The sequence below is a fragment of the Atractosteus spatula genome, chromosome 22 (genome assembly GCF_055471065.1).
Source record: "Atractosteus spatula isolate fAtrSpa1 chromosome 22, fAtrSpa1.hap1, whole genome shotgun sequence".
Lineage (NCBI taxonomy): Eukaryota > Metazoa > Chordata > Actinopteri > Semionotiformes > Lepisosteidae > Atractosteus > Atractosteus spatula.
This window is the reverse complement of record NC_142727.1, coordinates 10,288,924-10,314,080: the sequence shown is the minus strand read 5'-3', so window position 1 is coordinate 10,314,080 and position 25,157 is coordinate 10,288,924. Positions and strand designations below refer to the sequence as shown.

Here is a 25,157-nt window from a genome sequence, read left to right as displayed (position 1 = left end):
TTTCTTCAATACTCCTATACTTTCCCGAAATATTCTGATTAGAAGAACAACACACTGAAGAGGAAATTCTATTTTAATACCAGACACGGTTCCTGTTTTATAAAGCAGTCTCTCCCAAGAGTTCTCTAATCGTGTCCGTCCCCTTTTCTTTTTTTTGCTGCCGTTGCTTCCTAAAAAGTCCCTCAAGCTCCTATTCAGAATGTCACTCGTCTGCTGTTTTATCTGCATTGTTCAACAGCTCGCAGAAGGCAGCACTCGTCTCTTTGTCCTCTCCTTCGGTGTCCCTCACCTGTTACACCCAACAAATAAAAAAAAAACCAACAACGACGTTATCCAGTCTTGACTTCCACAGAAAACTCCCTCCTTTCTGATGCTTTCAACTCTGACTCCCGACAGTACAGTCTAGACCCCCGCAGCGACCCCCCTCCCTCCTCTCTTTGTATCTCGCTGCTGTAGCAGAAGGAACCTCCGCACTTCACTCTCGCCTCGGTACAGGATAAGGCACGGAAATCATGGCTCTGCTGAAGACCACTTCATCAGTCCTTGCCCTTTGCTCCGTTTTCGCGACTTTGCAAGGTAGGTACAAGCGGCATCGACTTGTTAAAAATAGTTGAACGAATATTTATTTACATAAAGGAGAGGAAAAAAAAACTTTGAGCAGGACGTTTTGAAAGGGGCACTACTGTAGTACCGACTGCAGCTCCATCTCCTCTAAACCGTGCTGCATTAACTGCGAGGATGCTCTGCGGTTTCAGTATTTTTCCTCTGCTGTTTCTCTTTCTATCCATGTCCACACACGGCTTTTAGCAAACACAATATGTGCAAAAATGAACTACTGTTATAGATTGAAATGCGCATCGTGTGAAAGTGGAGACCAAGAATGACTTGTTCGTTTTTTTTGTTGATGTATACATGAATCCAAACACAGTGGCGTGCTTTTCGGTTGTTTTTGCTTCGCTCAGAAAGTGTTGTATATCGTAATATAATACCCCGTTTGGGGATGATCGCAGGGGACTGTCGATAAGAAGCAGCGTGTGTCCGTCCTTGTTAGTAAACAACTCCCGGGGCTGCTGAAATGAATTGGGAAACTAAAGTCAAACTAATACAGATAACGCATTAAGAAAAAAAACTGTTTAAAAAAGTGTATGTAAAAAACAAAAGAATGCTTCACATTGCATTTTATCTCATTAAATTGCCACGTTTTATTACAACAGCTGATGATGTTTTCTTTCATGAATGTTTTTTTTTTGGTTGGGAACTTTGCAGGTAAAGAGCATTGTATGAAGTACTTGGGAAATAGCACTATAAAGAGAGCTTGAGGGAACGCACAATTGTCGAGGTGTAAACAACAACGTTAAGATCCAACTTTCAAAAGAAAAAAAAAACTTTATTTTGGCCTGGGTCGATTAATATTATAAAACACCACAACATTCATCTTGTAGCCCCCTTATAATCTGTGTGAAGGGCACAGTGTCTGTAGAAGAGGTTGCGGTGAGCAGGATATGCAAACCTTGAACAGCGCTCCGGGCGAGGGTCAGAATTTCGCGTTTCCCGTCACTGGGTTCCCGAAAAAGAGGGGTCTTCGGGGCCATCAGTTCACTAAGGAAGGGGAGACTCTGAGACAGAAGACAATTTTTCGCTCATAAAGCAGTTCTGACACAAGGTCATGTATTCACTCATAATACACCCTTGACACCAGAACCACAGCGGGTCAGTCCTCTTTAAAAAAAATGGTTAAAGGCTGAATTTTCAGGGCAAATGCAGGAACTTGCAAGTTGACAAACTGTAAATGTGTTTTTACTGAACTTGATCTCAATTCTGCTGGTGCTGCTAAATGTCTCCATGATCCGGAATTTGCTAGAGAGAGCCTTTCTTCTTGTGGAAGGACCCTCTGTATTGTTTGTCGCTCTAAAATATTCCAATCTTACCTTTTGTTCTTGGTTAAGACTTGTAAAGGCAGGGATGTTTTTCCAAGTAAAGGTCATTCACTTGTTTTCCTTACGGGGGCGGCAGGGGAGTGAAAGCTGTGGAAAATATGAGCCCCCACGCTTTCAGTGAAGTGGTTGAAATCGAAGATTACCCCGCCAGGACTTTCGGTAGCGTATCTCCAGGATCTCGGAACAGAGGAACTGCCAGGGTTTAACAAACTTGAGCTAGTCTGCCGGTGGCACCGCGGGCTGTTATCCTTCTGAACCACGATGGACAGCGGTACTGCTAGCGCCTAAACGTGGTGCCGGCCGTGTTGCGCTGAGCGAACAGGCAGCCTGGCTCTCCTGGCAGGCAGAGAGCCACCGAAGCTGTCTTCTGAATGAGGGAGGGCGGGGTTAGGGTTGGGTGGTAGTGGTAGTGTCCCCCATTGTAACCATAGAAACAGCTTTCTCTTTTAAAATCAGTGTGTGTGAGAGAGAGTGTGGGCTCTCCCCTCACTCTGAGCAGTGACCCCAGAGGAACTCACCCTTACCCTGCTCCTTTCCCAGCTCCATCCTCCCCTCCCATCACAGCTGCGGTCATCTTCCTCTCTGGGGGCATCCACCTCCTCCATCTCTGTCCCCGTTATCAGCGTGCTCTGGTCTCTGTTCCCAGCTTCTGCTGGGATCTTGACTGTCACTTTCTCTGGATCTTTTCTTTGTGGGATCACCTCTACTCCATGAGACTCATTACTCTCTCCTGTTCCCGCTGTCAGTCGGAGAGCGTAACGCAGTTAGCGTGACGCTTTGGGGCAGGTTAGCTCGGGGCACTGATGTCCTACAAGGCCAGGAGGAAGTTAACTGATGAGTGTTGCACTCTGGGCAAACAAGGTATCCAAAAGACCGGAATGGACCACAAAGATAAGATCACTTTGTTAGCCAAATACAATTTCTTGCATTAGGAATTTGTCTTTTCACATACCCCAGCTTGCTCTCCACAAGAGGCACAGGCAGGGAGAGAGAAGCTTGGGGTCAGAGCACAGGGTCAGCCATTTATACAGCACCCCTGGAGCAGCTGGGGTTAAGGGCCTTGCTCAGGGGCCCAACGGAGTAGGATTCCTCTGCTAGCTGCAGGACTTGAACCAGCAACCTTCCAGTCACAGGCCCACATCCTTAGCCACAGAGCCACCCGTCGCCCAAAGACAAGAAGGAGAATCCGATGCTGGAAATTGCCAGTAGTCGAGGTGGAAATACTGTAGATTGGGTTTCGAACAGACTAGCAAAGGCCAGTGCTATTCGGGTTTAACTGAAGTACAAAAAAATGAGCCAAACATCTACCTGGCCAAAGTGGTCAGCTTGATGTTTAGGATAATATTCATCAGAATACTGATCTTTACTGTTTACTCCTGAACCACTGAAGGCCTGTATTCCCCTTATTCTTTAAAAGCTCTACTTCATAGCGCCTGGCGTTTGGAACAGACGCAAACCAGCGGTCTGAGTAACTGTGGTCTGGTCTAGTGCATCCAAACTGTGGAAATAATAACCTCGAATAATTCTCAGATTGTAAGAGCCAGAGTTATATTACCTACGGCTGGAAGCCACCCAGTCTAGTAAAAAAGAACCAGCACTCAGGTAAAATATATTACCTCAGCTGCTTAAATTCCTGTCGCTGTTTCCTTGTTGGTAATGACACCGAGTGAGCTGTGCACTCAGGCGTTAAGGCTTAAGCCTCTCACCATGGGACTGGAGATCATGGGTCTGCAGTGAGGAGCAGGAGCAGGGTTTCAGCATTGAGTCACCTTAAGCATTACCCTGTGTCTTAGTGGTGAGTGCAGTGTAATGGAAAATGGAATTGATTAGTGTTTGGGGACAGTTAACACTAAATAACGAAAGTCACTTCAGTTGTAAACAGTATGTACAGCTTGACATCCAATTATGTTACATTATTGTACCTTTCCAACAGATATTGGAGTTGCCGTACGCAAAGAGGAAATGCGTTTTCTATTAGTGACAGCGAACCTACAGCTACCACACAAACTCAACCGGCAGTTAGGTTCTAAAAATGAGGCCCTTGCGCTCCGGCAGCTTATCTTGGCAAGCTAACCCTTGTCAGGAAGAGCAGAGGAAAATGACCAAGAGCACGGGCGTCCTCTGAAAGGGGTGAGCTGTTGGACCCCTGTCCGAAGCCGTGAGGAAGGGAATTCGAGCCAAAGTAAATCCAAGATTCCAAATCCAAGTTGTTAGGCAAGAGCGAAGTCAAAAGTAGGAGAACCAGGTTGGGATGTCAAAGGACTCAGTTCAAGAATAGTAGAGGAATAGTAGATGAAGCTGTGGAAGACTTCTCAATAGTGAGCGTAGGTAAGCCAGAGAAGAGTGTTTAAAAATCGAGGAGGAGAGAGAGACGTGGTTGGATAATTAGTTCCCCGATGAGCGTGTGTGGAATTTAGTACGCGTGGGAATGCCAGGGCGCTTACAGGAGAAGGTACGAGTCGTGCTGGCGGGAAGTCTGTCAAAGCCCTGACTGAGCCCTTGCCCAGTCTGAAGCGGCCCTCGGAATCGCAGCAGTCGCTCTCCTGTCACGGAAAAGTTCACACACGGTGCGTCACGCCCCGAGAGGGACAGGGCCGACAAAGGCGCTGCGCTCGGAACTTCCTGCCTCGGAAGGGAACTTCTGACCTCCGCTGGCGACCGGACAATACAAAGCCTGTTCCGTCCGCACAAGGCTCTTTTACAACGATGCGGCCCAGCGCGCAAATATGAGCTGCGTGGCGGGAGATGGAAAACACCGGGGCAAACTGAGTCACAACGGAGTCAAAGAGAGTCAGAACACTGGCAGGGCGGGTGGCTGGGGTGCGCACTTTACCGGTATGCGTCAGATTGGTGAACTGTGCTCTTAAAAAGAGGACGTGAGGTGCTTCAGAGTGTGGAGGAGGACGAACGGCGTGATTCCAGACTCTTCTGGCGCGCTTTGAAGAACATCTTTTCATCCTGTTTATACGACGCGTAATGTTTATGTCATTCTGCTGGAGCTCAGGCTTTCAAAGCAGGCCTTTTCTGGGTCTGCTGTTGCTCTGCTCTAACAAGCGGAGCTGGAGAGGGTCTTAAATCACACATTTCCCCAACGTGCAGAAGGCAGAAGATGCCCAGTGTCCAGGGAGCAACGCCAGCGTGCGAATTCTCTGTTGTGACACAATTAGCCAGTGGAAAATAACTCATTTGCTTTGGTTTGTGCAAGGGGAGCTGCTGCCTCTGGCTCAGCCGTCGGGGGTATGCGAAAGAAGAAGAAAAAGTCTCTTGTTTCTCTGGCACTCAGGCGTCGTTACCAAGGTCTCCTGTAACCCATGCAGTTCGCGTCACAGCCTGTCCTGGTCAGCCCGGTTATGTCACTGTGCTCTGTGCCATTTTGTAAATGGACTTTTCATCCGTGCTCTGACTCTTCCTTATTGTGGGCTTTCTTGTCGCTGAAAATCCTGTGGATTCGCATGGATAACAGTGTGTCTGGGAGTGTCTGATGATATGGAATCCTGTCATCAACAATAATTGCTGGATCCTTATCTGCATTCGAATAATGCTGTTAAACCCAGTACAGTGCTCAGCATGAGTTATGATGCTTTTTGTGTAGCATATAACACTCATTACTGCTTCTGCAATTACTAGAACAATTAAGAATGTTTAAACCCACATCAGAGTAATTATGTGTGGTTAATAATAATCAGGCAAGCTCCAGGCCCGGAAGAATGTAGCAGAAAATGTCATCATTCCTAGCCACTCTATTACAGTCAGTCAATACCAGTGAATCTCAAAGGGGCATTATAGTACAAGGCAGCAGGGTGGTAATCATTACCTGCAATGCTGGGAGACTACCAATAGGGGGCACCAAGAAGGCAACGAAAATTTCTTTTATATTATTGTGAATGAGACAAAAGATTAATGTATTTAATGTAAAGATTAATGGATTAATGCAGCTACCCACCTGGATTAATGTATGAGCCCACTTAAAATTGGGGAATTAAATTTGGAGAAATCTGTAGTAATAATAATAATAAGCATTGCCTACCAGAGTCACAGCTTACAAGACAACAATGCTCTAGTAGTTCAAGATTAAAAAAAAACTTGAAAACGTCACTACTCCAGTCCTGCACTAGCACAGCAGAGATAGGGATGAAATGCCATTAGGGTGATGCTCAGGAAAATCTGACTCTTACTCGGAGAATCTTTGAGAAGCAGAGAGAGAAAGAATAAAGAGCGAATTCCCTGTGAGTTCCGCAAAACCTCTCTGTTGAGACAGCGCAGAGCTGCAGACACAGACTGTTCTTGTTTCATTTACTTACACGTCTTTAAAGCTGTCTGGGACTTGACAAAATTGTGCCATGCTTTATTTCTGCTCAGGAGGGAAAAAAGACTTTGTTTAGCTGCTTCCTTATTTTTGGCACGCTTTGTTTTTTTTTCTGTACTATGTTCTGGATATCAGCTCAAATCTGAGTCCAGCCAGACAGAAAATCAAAGCGTGCAACTTGTAGAGTTTTCCCAGTCACTGTGAAGAAAGGCCACCTGTGATGGATTCAAGGCAGTGCTACGTCTAATCCACAGTGCTTTACTGAGTCAACCTCATCATCACCTGATGAACAGATGAAGAAGGTGTACTGACCTCTGACCCTGCTCCTTACTACAGCTGTACACAGCGCAAATAAATAGAATTCTGAGAGGGGGAAAGAGATTTTAAAAATGCACTTAGTGAACAACAAAAACAACAAAATAAACAGCAAAATAAAATAGTTGAACTGTAGGGTCTGATTTGGCCCTGCCCCAGTTTATACCTTTTGCCAAGAAATAAAGAAAAACCTCACAGATCTGCATATTGAAAAATCTTAGAAGTGTTTTTACTTCTATACTTTACTGAGTATTAGTACAAAGAAGTCCCCTCTGCAATAAAACTATTCAATGAAGGTATGTTAATGTATTTCCCCCTATTATATGATATGATATGCATCATATACTGTTGTTGTGATTTCATGTGATTTTATGTGACTCTTTATGTCTTCCTTGTGAGTTTTGTACTTCTGTGGGAGAAGCCCAAGACAAATTTCCACACCAGTGGACAATAAAGTAGCTATCTTAAACTACACTGTCCATACAAGTTATTTTTCATACTGGGCTCCAGGTTGCCAAAGTTCCTATGAAAAGTAAGCAGCTGTCTTATAATGGATGGATGTGCAACAATGAATGAAATATTGCATAACTGACTTTCATCATCAGAACCGGTATGGAAAGACTGCATAGGTAAGAACGGGCATCAGAACAAGAGATGAAGCTGAGTACTGCAGTCTAGTGGAGGGGACTGAAGCTCAGCGCAGTGTCTTGATGAGCTCCCCCAGCACTTTGCCCTCCCCCCCCTTTGCCTTCTGTCTCTGGATTTGATCAAAGAGCTTCAGCTCCCTGTACATCAGATTTAATTAAGCCTGTTTGGCAATAACATGGGTTTTGTGAGGTAGGCGTGAATAATACATCCCTCCCAGTCCCTCTGCCTCTCTGAAAGAAAAACAGACTGGGTCTAATGTGATTGTGGAGGCTTCATTACACAGTGATGATGACTCTAAATGGGCCTGAAGGGTGATTCTCTTACTGACAGATTTAGATGTACAGTACAGTAGTGACCTTAGTTTGTATTAGCAGTTGAACAGCTAGGAAATAACACAACATTATGGCAAATCTTACTTTGAAGTAACACTCACATGCCTTGATCATCCCACAGTCCTGGTAGCTTAATACATAGTTAGATGGGCCTCCTGCGTGGTTCAATTGTAATCCTGGTTTCAAGCCCGTGTCATGTCTCTCGAATGCCGAATGTGACCAGGATTTCCTAATCGGCAGGGCACAACTGGCTGAGCGCTGCTGGATACAGGGTGGGCTTAGCAAGACAGGACTCTCTCGGCTCACAGGGACCTATGTGGGGTCCCGGGTCCAAGTAGGGGCTGTGGTGCCTGTAAAAGTGTTGAAAGACAAATGGTTACAAGCTGGGCAGGGTGAAAGAGTCTGTCTACCCTTCCTTATTTTTTCCCGTGTGCGGTTGCTGGGTTTCTAGCCGTGAGCTAAGACACGAAAAACACATATTTGGCTGCTCCAGTCTGGTTGGATATTAAAAAATAATTGGCGACTCTAAATTTGTGTATTGGACAACATATACTCTAGATGGATGAGACTTTAGCACACATGTCCATGACTTATCTGAAGAAACCAGCCATAAGTCTCCCCATCCAATGTCCAAAAACCTTTCAATGGAGACACCACAAAATATCATTACAATTCATGGGGTTACGTTGCTAGTGCTCAGCTAACTGATACAGTTAAACCTAAATTGCTCATCTACAGTAAATTCCCCGTGATTGGGAATAACTATTGAAGAATGGCAGGATGAACTCTTGTACTGTGTAGTGGTTGACATGTGCCTCAAGGATTGAACTGGCATGTCGCTGACCCTGACACTTTGCATTCTGTGCCACGACTTCATCATCGTGAAGAGATCCTTGACCTTGCAGTGCTCAGGTTTTTCAGACATGATGAAATAAGACGGGAGTCCAGACCAAGACAGGACATCTTTCAGCATTGCTGAAGGGGGTGGCTAAAACAAAACAACCTGATCTGACAAAGTTCCGCCTGTTTGACAGTCTGAATAGCGGAGCATTTCTCAATAGTTATCATCCTTGAAAGTTTTGCATTGAATAGACTATTTTAAAATGAAATCTGCAATGTTTAGTTTTTGTCTGTGCTGGCTGAAAGACGCCATTTCTTCCTTGTCTTCAGCCTTAGCGAATGATAGCATTTCCAGTTTGGATAAAGAGTTGTGGTTAAAGTCCCACGCCTTGTTATAGGATGTTCAGGCAGTGACAGGCTTGGATGAAGAATATTTAACCTGCCTTTACCCATTGGGTTTCATTTCCCATGTTTTAGTGTAAGAGTAGAGGTGTAAATAAGTTGCCTGAGTGACAGTAGTAAATGTCCATTAGAGAGGTTGAAGATCTCTACTGGCAGATGGAATATTGTGAAAATTCAGCTAATTGAGGAGGCTTAGTACAACCGGCACCTTAATTGTTCAGTGGATTCAGTGTAATTCCAAAGCAATTAAGGTTATGTATTCGGCACTATTCTGTAATGGGTTGCGTTGGAAACCCTGCAGAGTGAGTAGCCTTTAAGTGAACTGTAGCCAGAAACATCTAAGCAAGCACCTGAAACACACTGTTTGTGAGGATGAACTGTGCGTTAGAAAAGAGAAGGACAATTGTGAATTTTGATTTTGGAATACTGCGACAGATTAACAATTGCTGCTGTTTTGTAGGGGGGGATATGGAAGCCAAGATCAAAGGTGAAAAGGCCTTAGAAGTGACTGATACTGCTCTGGAAGCGAGCCTGATGTGCAGAGCTCATTTTCTTCTGAGACACGCCGCTAATTAACTTTTCCACAGCCCGTAGACCCGTCTTTACGGCTTCCATCTGTGATACGTTGGTTTTGATTTTAACAGGGAGCTCAGCTGCTCAAATTGGGTGAAACTCTTGGCTTTGGGAGAGGTCTCCAAAATCCTGCAGATGTTGTGTTTTCCCAACACCTGCGAGTCTCTACCCCCCCCTCCACCTCCCCCAAATAAAGATCTCTTTATCCCTCCTCCATTGTTCAGAAAACAGCTGCCCACACCTGCTACGGACGTTATCCCAGGAGGCATAAAAGGGCTCAGGTTACTGAAACCTTAAACTGCAATGTTCCCCCCCTCTCTCATGTCTTCCTTACTCTTCTCTCGTGCTCCCCCATTCCCACAGTCTCCCACTCTTCCCTCTCTCTGCCTCTGACAGAGCACTGTCCTGGGACTTGTGCTGATGCGGTCTGGCATCCACAGTGATTGGAGATGAAGTAAACCTTAATGACTTCTATATTAATACAGGGGGAGGATCAATAGGTGTGCGGCAGCCGTTGCCAAAGCAATCGAAAGGGGTCTGTTCAGCAGAGGCAGGTCTAGGAATCTGTATTTGCTCTGGGGAGGAAGAGTGAGTGGCAGCTGATGTTTAGGTTTAGGGGGTAGAGGTGAGCTGGTTTCCACAGGGGTACAAGATACCCCTGGTACAAGAGGTACTTTTAAAAAGGGAGTTACTCCCAAGCATTTCCAGGATCTCCTGCTGCTGTTTCATCATCATCATCATTATCATCATCATCATCGTCATCATTAGTATTAATTTATATAACACCTTTAAAAGTAGCATCTCAAAGCCCCCTGCAGCTCGATGTCTTGATTTCACCCCTTGTCAAAGCAGATTGTAAGCTCGCCGAGCGAAATTAATTCACCAGCCCCCGCTGTTTCTGCCTGAGCCTGTCCAGTCTCAGATGTCTTCTTGCTTGTGGGGAGGCAGCCCCCCTGTAGGCTCTCCACCTGTGCTGTTCAGTCCTGGAAAGTTACATTCTCAATAGAGGCTTGCAGAGGCTTAGAGAATCTCATCAAAGGAGAAATATAAATGCGCTCTGTGATCCATTACCTTCATTCCCAAGTGTCTATTACTGCCTGTTGCCTGCTGTCAAAATGTCTTTATTGCCTGTTTTTAAAATCCTTTTCGCTCTTCCTTCAGGGAGTAAGGTTGTTATCAAATAGGGCTTGACATTCAGAAATGTTGAAAAGTGGTTGGAAAGGTGACACTGCCTGTCTCCTTTCTGGAATTCAGTATGTTAGGTTTTTTATAGTTAGATCAGCTCAATGCCACACCTCTCTGTTCTGTGTACAGTAGCTGAGTTTAAACGTTCTCTCAGACTTTTCGGATGCCCCTGTAATCTACGTTAGCTCACACATGCCCTCCGTGTGAGAATTGCTTTTAAAAAATATTTAACAGGCCATTACTTTCAAATAAGAAAGGTCAGAAAGTTGTGCAGTGTACTACATAACAGTCCAGAACATTTTTGCACACACATGTACTTGTGGAAAGTAACTTGATCTGTGTCTTCAGATTTATGTGCGCAGCATAGGGGCATTTTGTAGGTGGGTGTGTGTGTCACAGACTGAGAAAAAGCCACGTTTTCATGAACTGAGGCATGAAGAGGAGAAGTGTTCTGTGGTTGTGCAAATGCAAAGTGTGGCTCAATTTAGAAATCCCCCCTCCCTTCTGCCTAGAGAGTTTCTAAGCAAATATTTCAGTAGTTTATCTTTGCAAAGACCGCTGCCAGCTCCCACAGCACATTGCTGCTCCTGTGACATGGTGCCAGAGAGCGACCGCACTGTGGAGAACAGGCATACGAATGAAACCACAAACAGATCACAAGCAGGCATCAGCTGCAGAACACAAACCCACCAGCAGCATCCCAGACCTTACACTCTGCAGATACTTGGCTGGGAAATGGAGCACGTCCCTTCTCACTCTCCGGTTTTATAAACCGTCAGATTTCTCTTTTGAGGTTAAATGCAAAAGGGTTTGGGAAGGATTCAGCATCGCTGACTTCTGGAGTGCGTTGGTCAGGAAGTGTCTTTCATGTTTTTTTCAAAAACCCAACAGACCATGCTAGGCCATAAAGAGGCAGGGAGCTTCACGTGCTGATGAATGACAAAACGCTGGATTCCAGAGGCCCCTGGTGCTGTCAGTGAAGAACAGTTCCATTTTACAATACTGTTCGGTCTGGCGGCCGTCAGAGGGTTGTTATAGCGTACTTGTAACTGAAGGGCCAATGATGAAAAAATGCTTCTAAAAGGCTCACCAACACCAACAAACTGCCACCATCTGCAGTCATGAGAGTCAGAGCTCTTGACCCTAAAGTTGATGGACAGTGAAATAAAATCTGGGGCTGCGGACAAAATTGTTCTCTGGGCCTCTTCTGAAAGAGGCAGATGAGAGACAGGCAATAAGAGGGCAAGGAGCAGAGCAGGAGAGGCAGAGAGAGGTCTTCAGCAGCCAAGAACAGTAGTGCTTGTAAAGTTTCACTGGGCTGACGCAAGAAGAACTTTGGGGGAATGTGAGGGCAGGAAATGTAGAGTCCTGTAAGGACAGGGGCTCTGCTGAAAAGCACAGTGTGTTTCTTGTTCAGGTCTACAGCCCCTCTACAGGGCCCTAGACTGAGCTCTTATCCTGTGGATCAGGGGATGAGGACCTGCTTGATCGTGAAGCCTCGTTCTGATTTCTGTCTCGCGCAGCGACTGAATTTCCCTGCGGCCTGTCTCTCATTTTGTGAACACAGAATAAACTGAACTCAGAGACCTCCACAGGTATGGGGTCCTGAAATGACATCGGCACAATACCAAACCACATCATCACATCTCCCTGAGTGTTAATCCTTTCAAACACTTTCTTCAGGGCTTCTCAAATTTCAGTCCAGTTCTCAGATAATATTTATCTGTCAGTGTAAGGCACAATAAATCTGTGCATTTTATTGACTTAACAAAACCGGATATTCTGGTCTTGGATATGAGGACTGTACAGAAAATTGCTCTCTGTTAAAATTGTTTTTGGGAGGTTTTGTATACTTATAGTTGTACATGTTTTGAACAAAAAATTGGTGATTGCCCAGTTGAAGTGAAACTTTCTTTTGTGCAGAGGCAGTACAATAAAATCTATCAGTATTATGACCTGAAGGTTTTAAATAGAAAAGAAATGTTGTATTAGTAAAGGTAGTTAAGATTTTAAAATGTTTTAACGTATAATCCCAGCATGAGAACTTCCACAGCCTGTCATAATGACATGATCCCTTTAAGTCTCAGAATTGTATTTTCGCATTTCTGGCTGAACCGTAACCATTTGGAAACGTGTCTCAAAACACAAAACTGTTTTCTGAAAGCTTATTCTGAAAGGACATTCAGTGAATATGATTGCAGGGTGAACAGTAATCATTGTAAATGTAGTTCTGTATCTAGCTTTAGCAGAGTAAGAAGAGGTCTCAGTGCAAATTAGTCCACTCCTCCAAATTAGCTTAACAGGTAGCTGGTAGAGAGCATGACTCTGCTGTATTATCTTTTATTTGATCATAGGCTGGTGTTTGAAGACACACATAATCAGTAATAAGCAGGACCCACGTTGAACAAGAGGCAACCTAAGGATGTAAGCATGCAGGGAAAAAAGTACATTTACAGCTGCTGTTTGAAGCCAGACACGTACTGCAACCTTAGTTACCTGCTGCTGGGATTGATTTTTTTTTCTGACCTTCCGATTCTCAGTCATGGTACCTATTCCACCCTTATTCTTTCTGAAAGCTCACCCCTCAGCACAAGGCCTGAAACTGAGCTGTCAGTCTGTTGTCAGGAAATGAACCCAATGACTCTCTCCCTCTCTCACCCCACACACATTTACGCATTTAATACTTGTTTACCGATCCGAGTATCTTTATTAAATACGCATGTCACTATATATTATGTATTATATGTATGCCTGGTCAGTACCTGGATGGGAGACCACCTGGGAAAAACTAAGGTTGCTCCTGGAAGAGGTGTTAGTGGGGCCAGTAAGGGGGGGCTCACCCTGTAGTCTATGTGGGTCCTAATGCCCCAGTATAGTGATAGGGACACTATACTGTAAACAGGCACCGTCCTTCGGATGAGCTGTAAAACTGAGGTCCTGACTCTCTGTGGTCATTAAAAATCCCAGGGCGTTTCTCCAAAAGAGTAGGGGTGTAACCCCGACGTCCTGGCCAAATTTCCCCCTGGCCTTTACCAATCATGGCCTCCTAATAATCCCCATCTCTGAACTGGCTTCATCACTCCCCACTGAGAGCTGGTGTGTGGTGAGCGTACTGGCGCACTATGGCTGCCGTCGCATCATCCAGGTGGGGCTGCACACTGGTGGTGGTGGAGGGGAGTCCCCTTTACCTGTAAAACGCTTTGAGTGGAGTGTTCAGAAAAGCGCTATATAAGTGTGAGGAATTATTACTAATTATTATTAAATATTCCCATTTAGCCCTGATTCAGCCTTTACTACAGCAATGCTGTGAGATGAGCCTCCTGTAGACCAATTAGTCTGTTATGAAAAATAACCAGATACAATGATGTATTTTGGTTTTCAGACAGAGATTATAGGTCATTTTTTGAAACCGAGATGTAGAATTATACTTGAATTATACTTTTTTGTGAAGCTTTGCATGGAACCTACAGGAAGAAGGATCCATATTTTCATCTTCACTATGACAGGTGGTGTGTCCAAGCTGGTGGGCTCATTTACTAGTCATCCAGTCATGGGAAAATGTGCGGAGAAAGACATGTGTGACCCTGGGGAAGGTTCAGAAATGCACAAAATCTTGAGATTTAAACAATCACGAGGGCCCATGCAAGTAGAATAAACATCCAAGCCACATCCTGTCCCAACTCTCACTGTTCTTCATTTGAATATTGACATGGGAAGTTTTGATATGGAGTCGTTCCTTGTGAATTGCACTGACTGACACAGCTGACAGTATAGTGAAGTATACAATACAATTCTGAACTGAATACTCAGGTGCAGCAAAGGCAAGCAGACCAGGGCTTGGGAGCATGGTCTTGTGTCCTATGCTGAGCCTAAAGCATAACCATTGGAGAAAACAAGACAGTTCACCAACAGACGTTACTCACATTATTGTGGCATGGCAGTGTAATGTCTGTGAGTATTCATCACTGTCAAGCATGAATGTCAACCCTAGGGTGTCTGATCAGCCCAATATGGGATCCCCACAGTTTGACAGGTTGAGTGAATGTTGTCTAAGGAGATATCTGGTCACAAAGTCCTGTACAGTAAGGGAGGGATCATGACTGCACCACAGACCATCGATTTGGTTTCAGGATTGATGTTTCCAGAAGTCATTACACTTCTCCTTTCTCAGGTGCCCAAAAGCTGCACTTCATCAATGTCAATCTCCTGTGAATGATCACACCCAGGAGCTGCTCTAAATTCTTCAGATACTCATTGTGTATCTGAATTGTTAACTCGGGGGATTGTGCGTCTGGAATCTGCTGATGGAGGATTGGGGTCTTCTAAGTGTTAAGTATGAGTTCCATCTTCTCATATGCCTCAGTATGTAAACTGACAATTATATGGGGATCCATCTCTACCAATATACATGCAAGAGCATCATCAGCATATTGGAGTTAATTGACTGCAGTCAATGTGGTTCTAGTTTTAGATTTTGGAGGTTTCATAATTTACCTCCCATTTGGTATGTCTGCTTTTCCCCTTCAGGGAGTAAGGTTGTTATCAAATGGAGCTTGACATTCAGAAATGTTGAGAAGTGGTAGGAAAGGTGACACTCCTTGTCTGGGGCTCCGTCTGGGGAACCTATACTGAGATTGTTCAAGATGCTCATCAGCAAGAGGAATTAGACACGATGTGGCCAGGTGTGGAGTTACAGTTGGATTTTCTTCCCTTTCTTGAAGATTGTTACTGTCATGGCGTCCTTGAAATCATTCAGGATTAATGCTTCCAGCTAATGATTCCAGATTCTAGGTCCATGAAGGTGTATTATTAGTTACTGTCCATAGTGTTTAAAGACGTTTCCCTTTCCTTGATAAGGTCTCCCTGTGCCTTATGATTCAAAACAACTGGTCCTTGGGTGATCAGGCCACAAACAGGCCTTGTTGCAGAGAAGAAATCACAGATATCATTTTTAGTTTGATTTACTCTGCCAAGCACAGAAAACTTAGCGCTTATTATTAGCAATTTCATTGATCACTGAGTAATTGTCATCAAACCAACGCCGGTATTTCCTGGTATAATATCCATGTGCCTCTTTACCTCCTAGCAGGCAATGTTGATATTTGTTTATTTTGTTCTTGGTTGTGGCTTGAGAGCTTTTCCTTAATGCATTCTTAAAAGCATTCTCTTTTGGATGGATCCTTCAGTGCTGCAACATTGATTTTCTGTGGACATTGGTTTTTTTTTATGCAGGAGATGTTTGGGAGCCGGTCTGATAGACATAATTGAACAGATAAGATAGTGATCAGTCCAGAAATCGCTCTGATGGCATTGACAGAAGAAGTCAGTCCTTCAAGATCCCAGAAAGAATTTGGTCAGCGTCAGCATACAAATCGTCATTGGGTTCGTTGTTTGAATCTAGAGCTGGAGCATGCTGATGAAAGGATATCCACACTGACCACATCAGACACCCCTGATGTAGAGATTAATGACTGGCCTGTGCCTGAATAGTTTTTCAAAGGCACGGAACTCCATCCTCATATCTCTTGTGGCCAAAATTAGCTGCTGGAGAACAGAAAGTGCTGGTTCTACCAAAGACGCAGCTGAAACTCTCTCACTGTCTTTGCATGCCAGCTGGTTGGCTCCTGCTTTGCATTCGAGTCCAGGATCCTGCTGTCCCCGTGGCAAGGGACAGAGCTGGGATTGTGTGCCCATATTGGGGGGCATATCCCTATAAGGGGGACGCTATCTTGACTCTAATGCTGGGGTGGGATTCCAAACATTCCAAGAAGGGTTTTATCCCGACTCCCTGCCCCTCTGCCAGGGTCTTTAAAGATGCAGATTTAATGGATTTCTGTTAGTCAGGGGGCTAGAATTGGGATCATGCCAATAGCACAGCCAAGTACCGAATACTTGCGTAAAGCAGAACAAATCTGTCTTTAAATGCAGAGCCCAGCCCCCCGACTCCGTTTTCAGATGGACTTACTTACTTTTGCAGTTATTACCACACAGACATATTACAAAGAACAATGTTTGCTACTGAGATTGTTTTAATTAGAAGGTTTAGATATTTAATTCCTGAAAGAGAGCAGGGCTTTATAGCCCAAAAGTAGTTATTAAAAGTGTTTGTTGTTTTGGTTTGCTTTGTGATGGCCCTGGGGCAGCAACAGTGTGCCAACACCGTGTTTAAATTCAGCTGTCGTGCTGCAGGAGCTCTCGTGGTGTCAATGCGCGTCGAGCTATTCTGAAGTAAAGAAAGAACTGCTCTGTGGACTTTAATTACTGGGCTTGTGATATTTTCCTCGCTAGGGAAATGCCTTAATTATGATTAAATCTAAAAAAGTGCAGACTATGTCTGCCAAGCACAAGCTCTCCGCTGCTTTTAACTGACTGCTGTATTCAGTGTAATTGCTCTGCCTATATATGATATGTTTCATAGAACCACACAAGAGTAATTAGTGTAGAGGTGTATCAGTTTAAAAACGAAAAGGCCACCATGATAGGCAATTCGAGTCCATGGCAATTAACAGAAGAGATAAACTCATCTGGAAGAGGAAAGTGGCAAACAGGCGAAGTTCTGATAGTAGCTTTAAAGTTTTTGCTTAGAACCAATTAGTCTGCATCAAGTCACATTCTGCGCCTGGTCTGCCACGCTGTCTGAAGCCTTGAAGCTGTTTTGAAACTCTTCTTCGTAAAGACTTGTGAGGAACTGTTGTTAAAGCTTAAACTTCAGGCAGATGATTCTTGTATTTGGTTTGAGTGGCTGTAAGAGTTTTAATGGCTGCCCGTATAAAGCATTTCCAGATCATTGGAATATTAATGTCTGGACAAAATCAGGCTCTGTGTGGTGGTGATAGATCTCTAGCTGTCTTAGAATTACACTATATCAACTGTGTTTCTGTGTCCCAGAGCTCTTTGGACTAGGACCTAGGAGGTGCCGCTTAACCCAGCGACAGCTGAACACTCAGAGGCTGAGCTAATCTGGACAATACTTGGATATTTCTGGCCAGTTATCCCCAGCATCCATGTCCAGCACTTGAGACAAAAAGACTCTAAAATAGAGCAGGAATGACCAAGAAACCGAGGGCTATCATCCTGACATCCATGCTAAACACTGAGGAGTTTCAGCTTCACTTTCAAAATGGACCAGGGTGTTAGTTGAATTGTCGAAACGGAGCAGAGTTTGCAGTTCGGCACCCAGTATGGTATTGAAGGGGTCCAATTCGGATGTAGCGGAAGGCTTTTTGGCTGAGGCAGCACACGATTTACTGTTCTGGGAAGCTGAAGGCATGTGCTCAAACTCTCACAGAACACCCTTAGTCTTGCAGATAAGCAAAGCTGCTTTTATTTCTCCTCTAAGAGATGAAGCCTCCCGGGGGATGTTACTGTCGAGTGTGGGGATAGCTACTGTAGACCTTTTCCTTTGAACCAAGTACCTCTCCACTCCCGTCATTATCTGCTCGTTAATAATTGATCTTGTTTCCTGCAGCCTAGTCTCCGCTAATCCCCAGCACATTAGAATCCTTTTATGCTAATGCTGCTCTGCTCGGCGCCCTCAGTCTCTAATAGAGCAACATCACCCTGATCAATGAGGGAATGCCAGTTATTGATGTCCATTTGCTTGCCACTCCTGCCCACCCTTCAGCCTGGACTCAGCCTGGAAATTTGGGAGTAACCCTTTCAATGAGGAGGAGCTATCCTTTGGGTGAGATGTTAAATTGAGGTCCTGATTATTTGGGCACTAAGGATGTCTTGGAACTGTTCACAAGAGTTCGTAACGTTCATGCTTAATTCAATTAATGAAATAATGTCTCACTTCTCTGTCTGATCTTCTGCGTAACAGTGCAGTTGGCACAGAATGGCTGCTACCTATCCTCCAATAGGTAAAGCACTTTGGGAAGTCATTGGACTTCTAACAGGCTTTCTGACAGCTCACTTTCCCTTAAAAACAATGAACAAAAAGTCAATGCAGCTCCTGAAGCTCAGACTTGACTGCCGTGAGAGTTCATGTCTTGTGATATAAAAATAATCAAGCAGAACCCCTTCAGCTCTGGGTTAGAGTGGTGCCTCCTCTCTAGAGACTGAGCTCAGTGATACTGTGGGACAGCGCTTCTTCCTGGGTTTAACGGGGCAGTGCGGTGGCTCTGTGGCTAAGGATCTGCCCCTGTGGCTGGAAGGTTGCCGGTTTGTATCCTGTGGCTGGCAGAGAAATCCTACTCCGTTGGGCCCCTGAGCAAGGCCCTTAACCCCAGCTGCTCCAGGGGCGCCGTATAAATGGCTGACCCTGCGCTCTGACCCCAAGCTTCTCTCCCTGCCTGTGTGTCTCATGGAGAGCAACCTGGGGTATGCGAAAAGACAAATTCCTAATGCAAGAAATTGTATATGGCCAATTAAGGGAAAGTTTCTTATCTCTTAATTGTTCGGTACTCTCACAAGATCATGGCAGCCTAGAGACCAGACTCGCAGCCCAGGAGATAGTCTTCCTCGTTATAGATGGATTAGGCCAATCCTGCTCATCCCACAGCCTGTCTATTCCAGCGATCCGGAGGATCGTCAGTGTTGCAAGACACTTCTTTGTCACACACAGAGAAAAAATAACCTAAACAAGTAAAGACAGATAGTAGACAACATCAAAAGAGTCATTATTAATGTTTTTTTTATCAGTGAACTGCACCGCATTTTGTGTAAAAGAAACTGAAAAGTTAGGATGCCTGAGCAACAGTTATTTAACACTGCAGCTGCGCTATTTAACACACACTGTGTAAATTATCCTTGTACGATGCAGATGTAGAAGTACTGCAGTTTGGCTTAATAAGTTTGTGCTCTTGGTTTTTCATTGACCATTTACACAACTGATGGGGCTGTTCCTGCCGCAAGTATAATGACAAGCATGACAGAAAATTGTGCACTTGGCACAATGTGAATTGCATCCATACCTCACATAGGCATTTAGACCTGTGCAGAAAGTCTAATTAATACATGATTCAGACGAAAACTGCTGTGATCTCGACCCTCATCTTACGATCTCTATATTTAAAAAAGCTTATTGATATATCAACATTATATTAATAGAGGCATTACCACATGTTACCATGGCAAACTCTTTCTTCACTGTAAGTAGGGAAGATTAAGGAAATAACCTACGAGGTGCGTTTTATACAACACAGATAAAGCCAACTAAGACTTGTAAGACTTGTGGAAAGGAGAATCCAAAGGATACTCTCGGCTTTGACACTCGTCCTCAGGTACACCCAACCAGCAGCAGGAAACACACAGCCAGACTAAACCTATGTAATACAGCCCCTTGGTTTGGTTCCACAGATCTTGGATCTGTGGTTCTGGGGTCCTGTTGCATGAGGAATGTGACCATTTCTGGTCTTTATCTGGGTGAAAGATGGTTTCTGTTTTCCCTAGGCTTCCCTGACGTCACTATTCCAGCCATTACAGATTTCTTTTACAGCGCCAGGCTGGAGTTCTTGCCTTTCACTGATTAAGGCCTTTTAAAGGTTTGTATGTATCTATAGTGGATGACCTGCAGCTAAAAGAATGTGCTGCTCTGCAAAGTTAGCTCTTTGTAGTGAAACCGACCACCTCAGAATGGCATCATTCAAATATACTGTAACGCATACGGCCGACATTGCAGGTTGTGAGAGCCGGCTTACCAGCGCGGTGACGTCACCGCCCTTCCCTGTGAATAGCAGGGTCCGCAGCCATTGGGCTGTAGGGAGATTTCCCTTTAGCTCAACTGGCTGGGTCCCTGTTGAGTGACGCCGGAGGCCCGCGTTCGAGTCCCCAGCGGTGGGGGGCCGACCTGAGGCAGCAGCGGCAAGGGTGCATACCCATGTGAACCCGAGAGAGCTACAGTATATTTTCTCAATTTGCTCTGGCATTTTTTGGCCACAGCGCTCCTCTGTTTGTTCCTAATCCTTCACAATGAAAGCACAGGAGAGACAAGAAAAGAAGGCAGTGGCCAATAATATTGGCCCGTTTCCCGGACAACGGCATGGACCAAGGCTGGAAGCAGCTCACGGGCCAGTGACCAGATCCAGGTGATCAGTCTGCGATGCATCAGGGCCAAGGAAGATGTTTCAGTCTACATCTACACTGACGGACTGGAAGTTAAAGGAGTAACCTGAGACAGTGCAATTCAATACTCTTTTTATCCAGTACATTTTTTTAAACTTTATTATTTCATAAATGCCACCGGGGCTTTTAGTATCACACAGCCTCTGATGAGAGGAGGTGGATTCTGTGATGGAAAACAAAGTCATTTACGTCGAAATGATCAGATTTTCTTTGCTTTATTACGCAATCTGTTTTGTTTATCTACTTATCGGGTTGATTGTGGGCAGCTGCAAGTCACCATGGATAAGGTCTCCTTATCATAATACAGATTATAAATAAGTTGCTGATTGAGAAGCATGAAAAAAAATAAATTTTTTTGTAACTTTATGTGGCTCCCCCATGATCCTGTCCCCTTGCTACACCCCGTGTTCGAAAGGGGGTTCGGGTGGAAGTTGCACAATGCTGCCTCGGGGGTCCCGAGTCAAGCAACAGGTGGCAGAGAGCAAGCCCTGCCAAAGCTGTGCCACACGATTTATTAGCAGGGCAGATGAGCCGAGCACAAATCCTTCAGAGTCAGGAGTAGGGTTTTTTAACCCCTGAGTAAACGTTACACTGCTGGTGGCTGACGTTTGTCCCTGTGTGGGTTCAGCTGGGGGTCACCAGCTCATAGTGTGGGAGAGCGTGGGCACGCTATGGCATTTCGGCGCTGACAAGCAGCTGTCAGTGCGTTTAAAATGCTCAGCTCGTTGTAGGAAGAAAGGGTGGAGTGTGGGATAGGCTGACGGCAAAGGTAGATGTCAGTGCTGGTGTAACCAAAGGCACACTTCATCAGTAAATCCATCCTTTTTCTAAGCGCTTTATCAAATGCAGGGTCGCAGGGGAGCCGGAGACTATCCCAGGCAGCAACAGGCACAAAGCAGGAAACAGCCTGGAAAGTCCATTGCAGGACACAAATACTCGCACCAGGGCCTATTTTCCCAGAAGTCAATTAAATTACCAGTATGCCTTTGGACTATGGGAGGAAACCAGAGCACCTGGAACCATAGCAATCACAGGGAGGACATACAGACTCCAAGCAGACAGCAGCCCAGGTCTGAAATTGAACTCAGGGTCCCAGTGCTGTGAGGCAGCAATGCTAACCTCTGTGCCACCGTGCTACCCTCTGAAGCAAACAATCACCAGAAATACTTCACAGAAATACCTAACCTCTTTGCCTTTTAACCCCTGTTCAGTTTCATTTCCTGCACCTGAAACATGCTTTATATTAAACTGAGGTCCTGAAATTTGCAATTCGTATGAGCAAGATATGCAGACCGAAATAACCTTTTCTTTTAAGTTCCTCTCATCAACACCATTAAATTCTGTTGTTCGATTAGTCCCTTCAAGCGGTTACAGATGCTTTAAGTAAAGCGAAATCAGATGTTTTCACCTGGAAGGGAAATGTTTTGAAAGTCCACCCTGTAAAATTGGCACTTCCTGCAGATCAGGCCATAGCAGGCTCACCTCAGCAGAGCTAATAATGGGCTCTTCTGTCAGCTGAGAGACGGAGCCAGGGCTGCAGTTCAGTGTGTGAAGATTGAAGCGCTCGTTTCCTGGCTGGGCTTCACAGAAACACTCTCCACACAGCCTGAGCCATCAGTGGCCCTCAGTGGTCTGTCTACAGCAAGGGATCATCAGTGAATTGGCAGAATGCAATTTATATATGTGCACGTGCTTATAGATCAATACTATATATACTGTATGTATCAGTATCGTTAATCTTGTGATAAAAACGTTCACCCTTAATTCCTTAATAAATGTTAACATTTTGAAGACTCGGATGAAAGTGCCTACTGTCATTGACGATTAAGTTTTTGATTAACAGGGTTACCCTGCCGAAGAGCCAGGCTTCAAGTCCTCTAATAATATAACTTAATTCCCTGATAAACAGTGGAAAAGAGCTCAGAAAAGCTTACGTGTGCTTTAAATGGCCTTTAATTGAATCAGCCTCCATGTGGGAGCACACAATATATCCAAATAAGAAGGCGAGAGCAGGCAGATTTCAAACTTTCTTTTTGATAAACGGCAGTGGGCTTGAAGTATCACATAACCACTGACGAGAGCAGCTGAATCCTGGACTGGAAAGCAAAGTCGTTTGTTTTTTTTCCTCCTTTATTGGCTCACAAACTGAAACTAATTGCAGTATCAGTTCTAAATAATAATTATGAAAAACCGAGCATTGAGTAATGTGGGTTAAGTTATATTAAGTGGTATTTAAACTGCTCAAGATCGCTTGTAAATTAAGGAGTGCTACATTAAGAACGACTTGTCTGGCTGCCTGGATAGTTATTGCTGCAGTGCTGTGAATCATTAGAGTTCCAGGTGCACCAAAAATGGAATGAAAGCCTGACTGAAAGACTTTATCATGCAGACTAAAGCAATTACTCCTAAAGAATGCCATGCAGCTTCTATCTTTAGTGCAACATGTTGCATACTTTGTGTGAGATCCCAGATTTTCCCAGTGTGTCCCATATATCTGAAGGAAGTCAATATCTTTGCTATGCAGGCACTTTCAAGTAGATGATCGCAACTGACACTCCCAAACACCCACGGAATTTGCCATTAACACAGGGAGCCACTCCAGACTCTATCTTGGAAATATGGGAAAGGGAATTTCACATAGCCTTAATGAGTTCGTAATAAATTACAAGCTGGGTTTGCAGTTCCAATAGTGTGCGTTAAAATTAGAATCATTTGTTCGTTTTTATAGGACTGTAAAATGGGAATGCGACCTTAGATCCAAGATTTCTGTGAATAAAAACCTTAGCAAAACATTCTAGACATTCTGGCATAGGCTTGTTTCTGTAACACTACAGAATAGTGCAGAATTATGATAATACAGTATGCAGACCTTTCAGTTACCAAAGAAAACACAACAGCCTTTAAATGTATTTTCTTAGACCGAAATCACTAAAGTTCCAACAACATAGGTGAACAGGGGTGAGAAATTCTGAACAGCTGCATAAATTGTGTATAGCAGGGGTGGCCAGCTCTCGTCCTGGAGAGTCACAGTGTAGCAGGTCTTACAGCTCACCCTTAACTCGTCAGTTCTGTAAGATGTGGAACACATGTGGGTTCGCATCAATTTATTCACAACTGAGACAGTATTCAGGTTCAGTGACATCAGGAATAGCCAGCTGTGGCTCTCGAGACCTACAGGGTATTGCAACTTAACGACTTGAGCAAGTCAGCTATTTAAGGGGTCATAAATTATCCCAAGACTTTACGAAGAGCCGATCGAAGAGTGACCCATTAAACCTGTGGGATTGTGGTTATTGTTTGAATAAGACTAGGGCTAGGAATAAGAATAAGAATTCCTTGCACTTATATAGCACTTTTCTGGACACTCCACTCAAAGCACTTTACAGGTAAGGGGGATCCCACTACCACCACCAGTGTGCAGCCCAACCTGGAGGATACGACGGCAGCCATATTACGCTCACCACACACCAGCTATCAGTGGGGAAGAGAACAGAGTGATGAAGCCAGCTCATAGATGGGGAATTATTTTGCACAATTATATGAGAATCTGAGTCGTCATGGCTCAATAGTTAGTAAAACCTCGTATTGCACAGCTTGCAGAATACAGAACAAAAGAAATCCAGGGTAGGATCAGTTGAGCTATCAATTAAATTGCAGCATCAAACTACATCGAAAAAAATCATCAGGTCAATGCCTAGCCTGGACGAGCTGGACACTTGGGAAGTGTCCTGAACTCGATCAGTGAACCTCCTGTGCCACAAGCAAGGGAAAGGTCTGTCTGCAGTGACCTCGGAATTCCTGGAGTGGCGACAATTCCACGACTGAGAGTTTTGTAAACAGAGCCAGCATCCGGCAGGCGTGAGGTATTGGAGACAGGTGCTGCCACCAGAGAACAAAACAAAAAAACCCCACACCTGTGGAATTGGAGAAGGGGTTAGTCTGCCTCCTGTGTGTTCCCCGCTGAGGTCACTGTCAAGCACCTCGGATCGCAAATCACCTGACAAATGGCCTTGCCAGGCCCCCCCAGCTGTCCTCTCCGTTATTTCAGAAGCTCAGGCCAGTCTTGGGTTACTATGACGGGGGTGTTAGTGATAAGCCTTGGCCATATGACCTCAGGATCCTAAGGATTAACCCGGCATGCTTGTAGTTTCACAGAGCCGAATGCCATGTCCGCGCAAGGCCAAGAAGCAGTTTGAAAATATGGGGAAGGGAATTTCACATAGCCTTAATGAGTTCATAATAAATTACAAGCTGGTTTTGCAGTTCCAATAGTGTCTGTTAAAATTAGAATAATTTGTTAGTGTTTATAGGACTGTAAAATGGGAATTCGACCTTAGATCCAAGATTTCTGTGGAAATTTGACATTTCTGTGGAAATTTGAAAAACTGAAATTTAACAGCAGCTACAATCCAGGTTTTGGATGTATGATAACTATGTACATCATTTTGTAGATAAGTTGCAGGAAAATGGGCCAATATTCTACTTTCTTCCTGGCTAAATCTCATTCTGGACTTGTACAACCTGGACTATCTAAATGTTCCCCCGTAGTTCACT

The 25,157-nt window shown here is 44.5% G+C and overlaps 1 protein-coding gene across 4 annotated transcripts in view; it reads left to right on the top strand.

Moving 5' to 3' along the window:
- Window positions 1–458: 458 nt before the first annotated feature.
- The window catches only part of LOC148816777 (cell surface glycoprotein MUC18-like), a 49,363-nt gene continuing 24,664 nt past the window's right edge, over window positions 459–25,157 (top strand). For all 4 annotated transcript variants that reach the window (XM_088939723.1, XM_088939724.1, XM_088939721.1 and 1 more), the window contains exon 1: window positions 459–576. In XM_088939723.1, coding sequence (XP_088795849.1) covers window positions 513–576 — 64 coding nt within the window. In that variant the 5' untranslated portion in view covers window positions 459–512. The remainder of the gene's footprint in view (window positions 577–25,157) is intronic.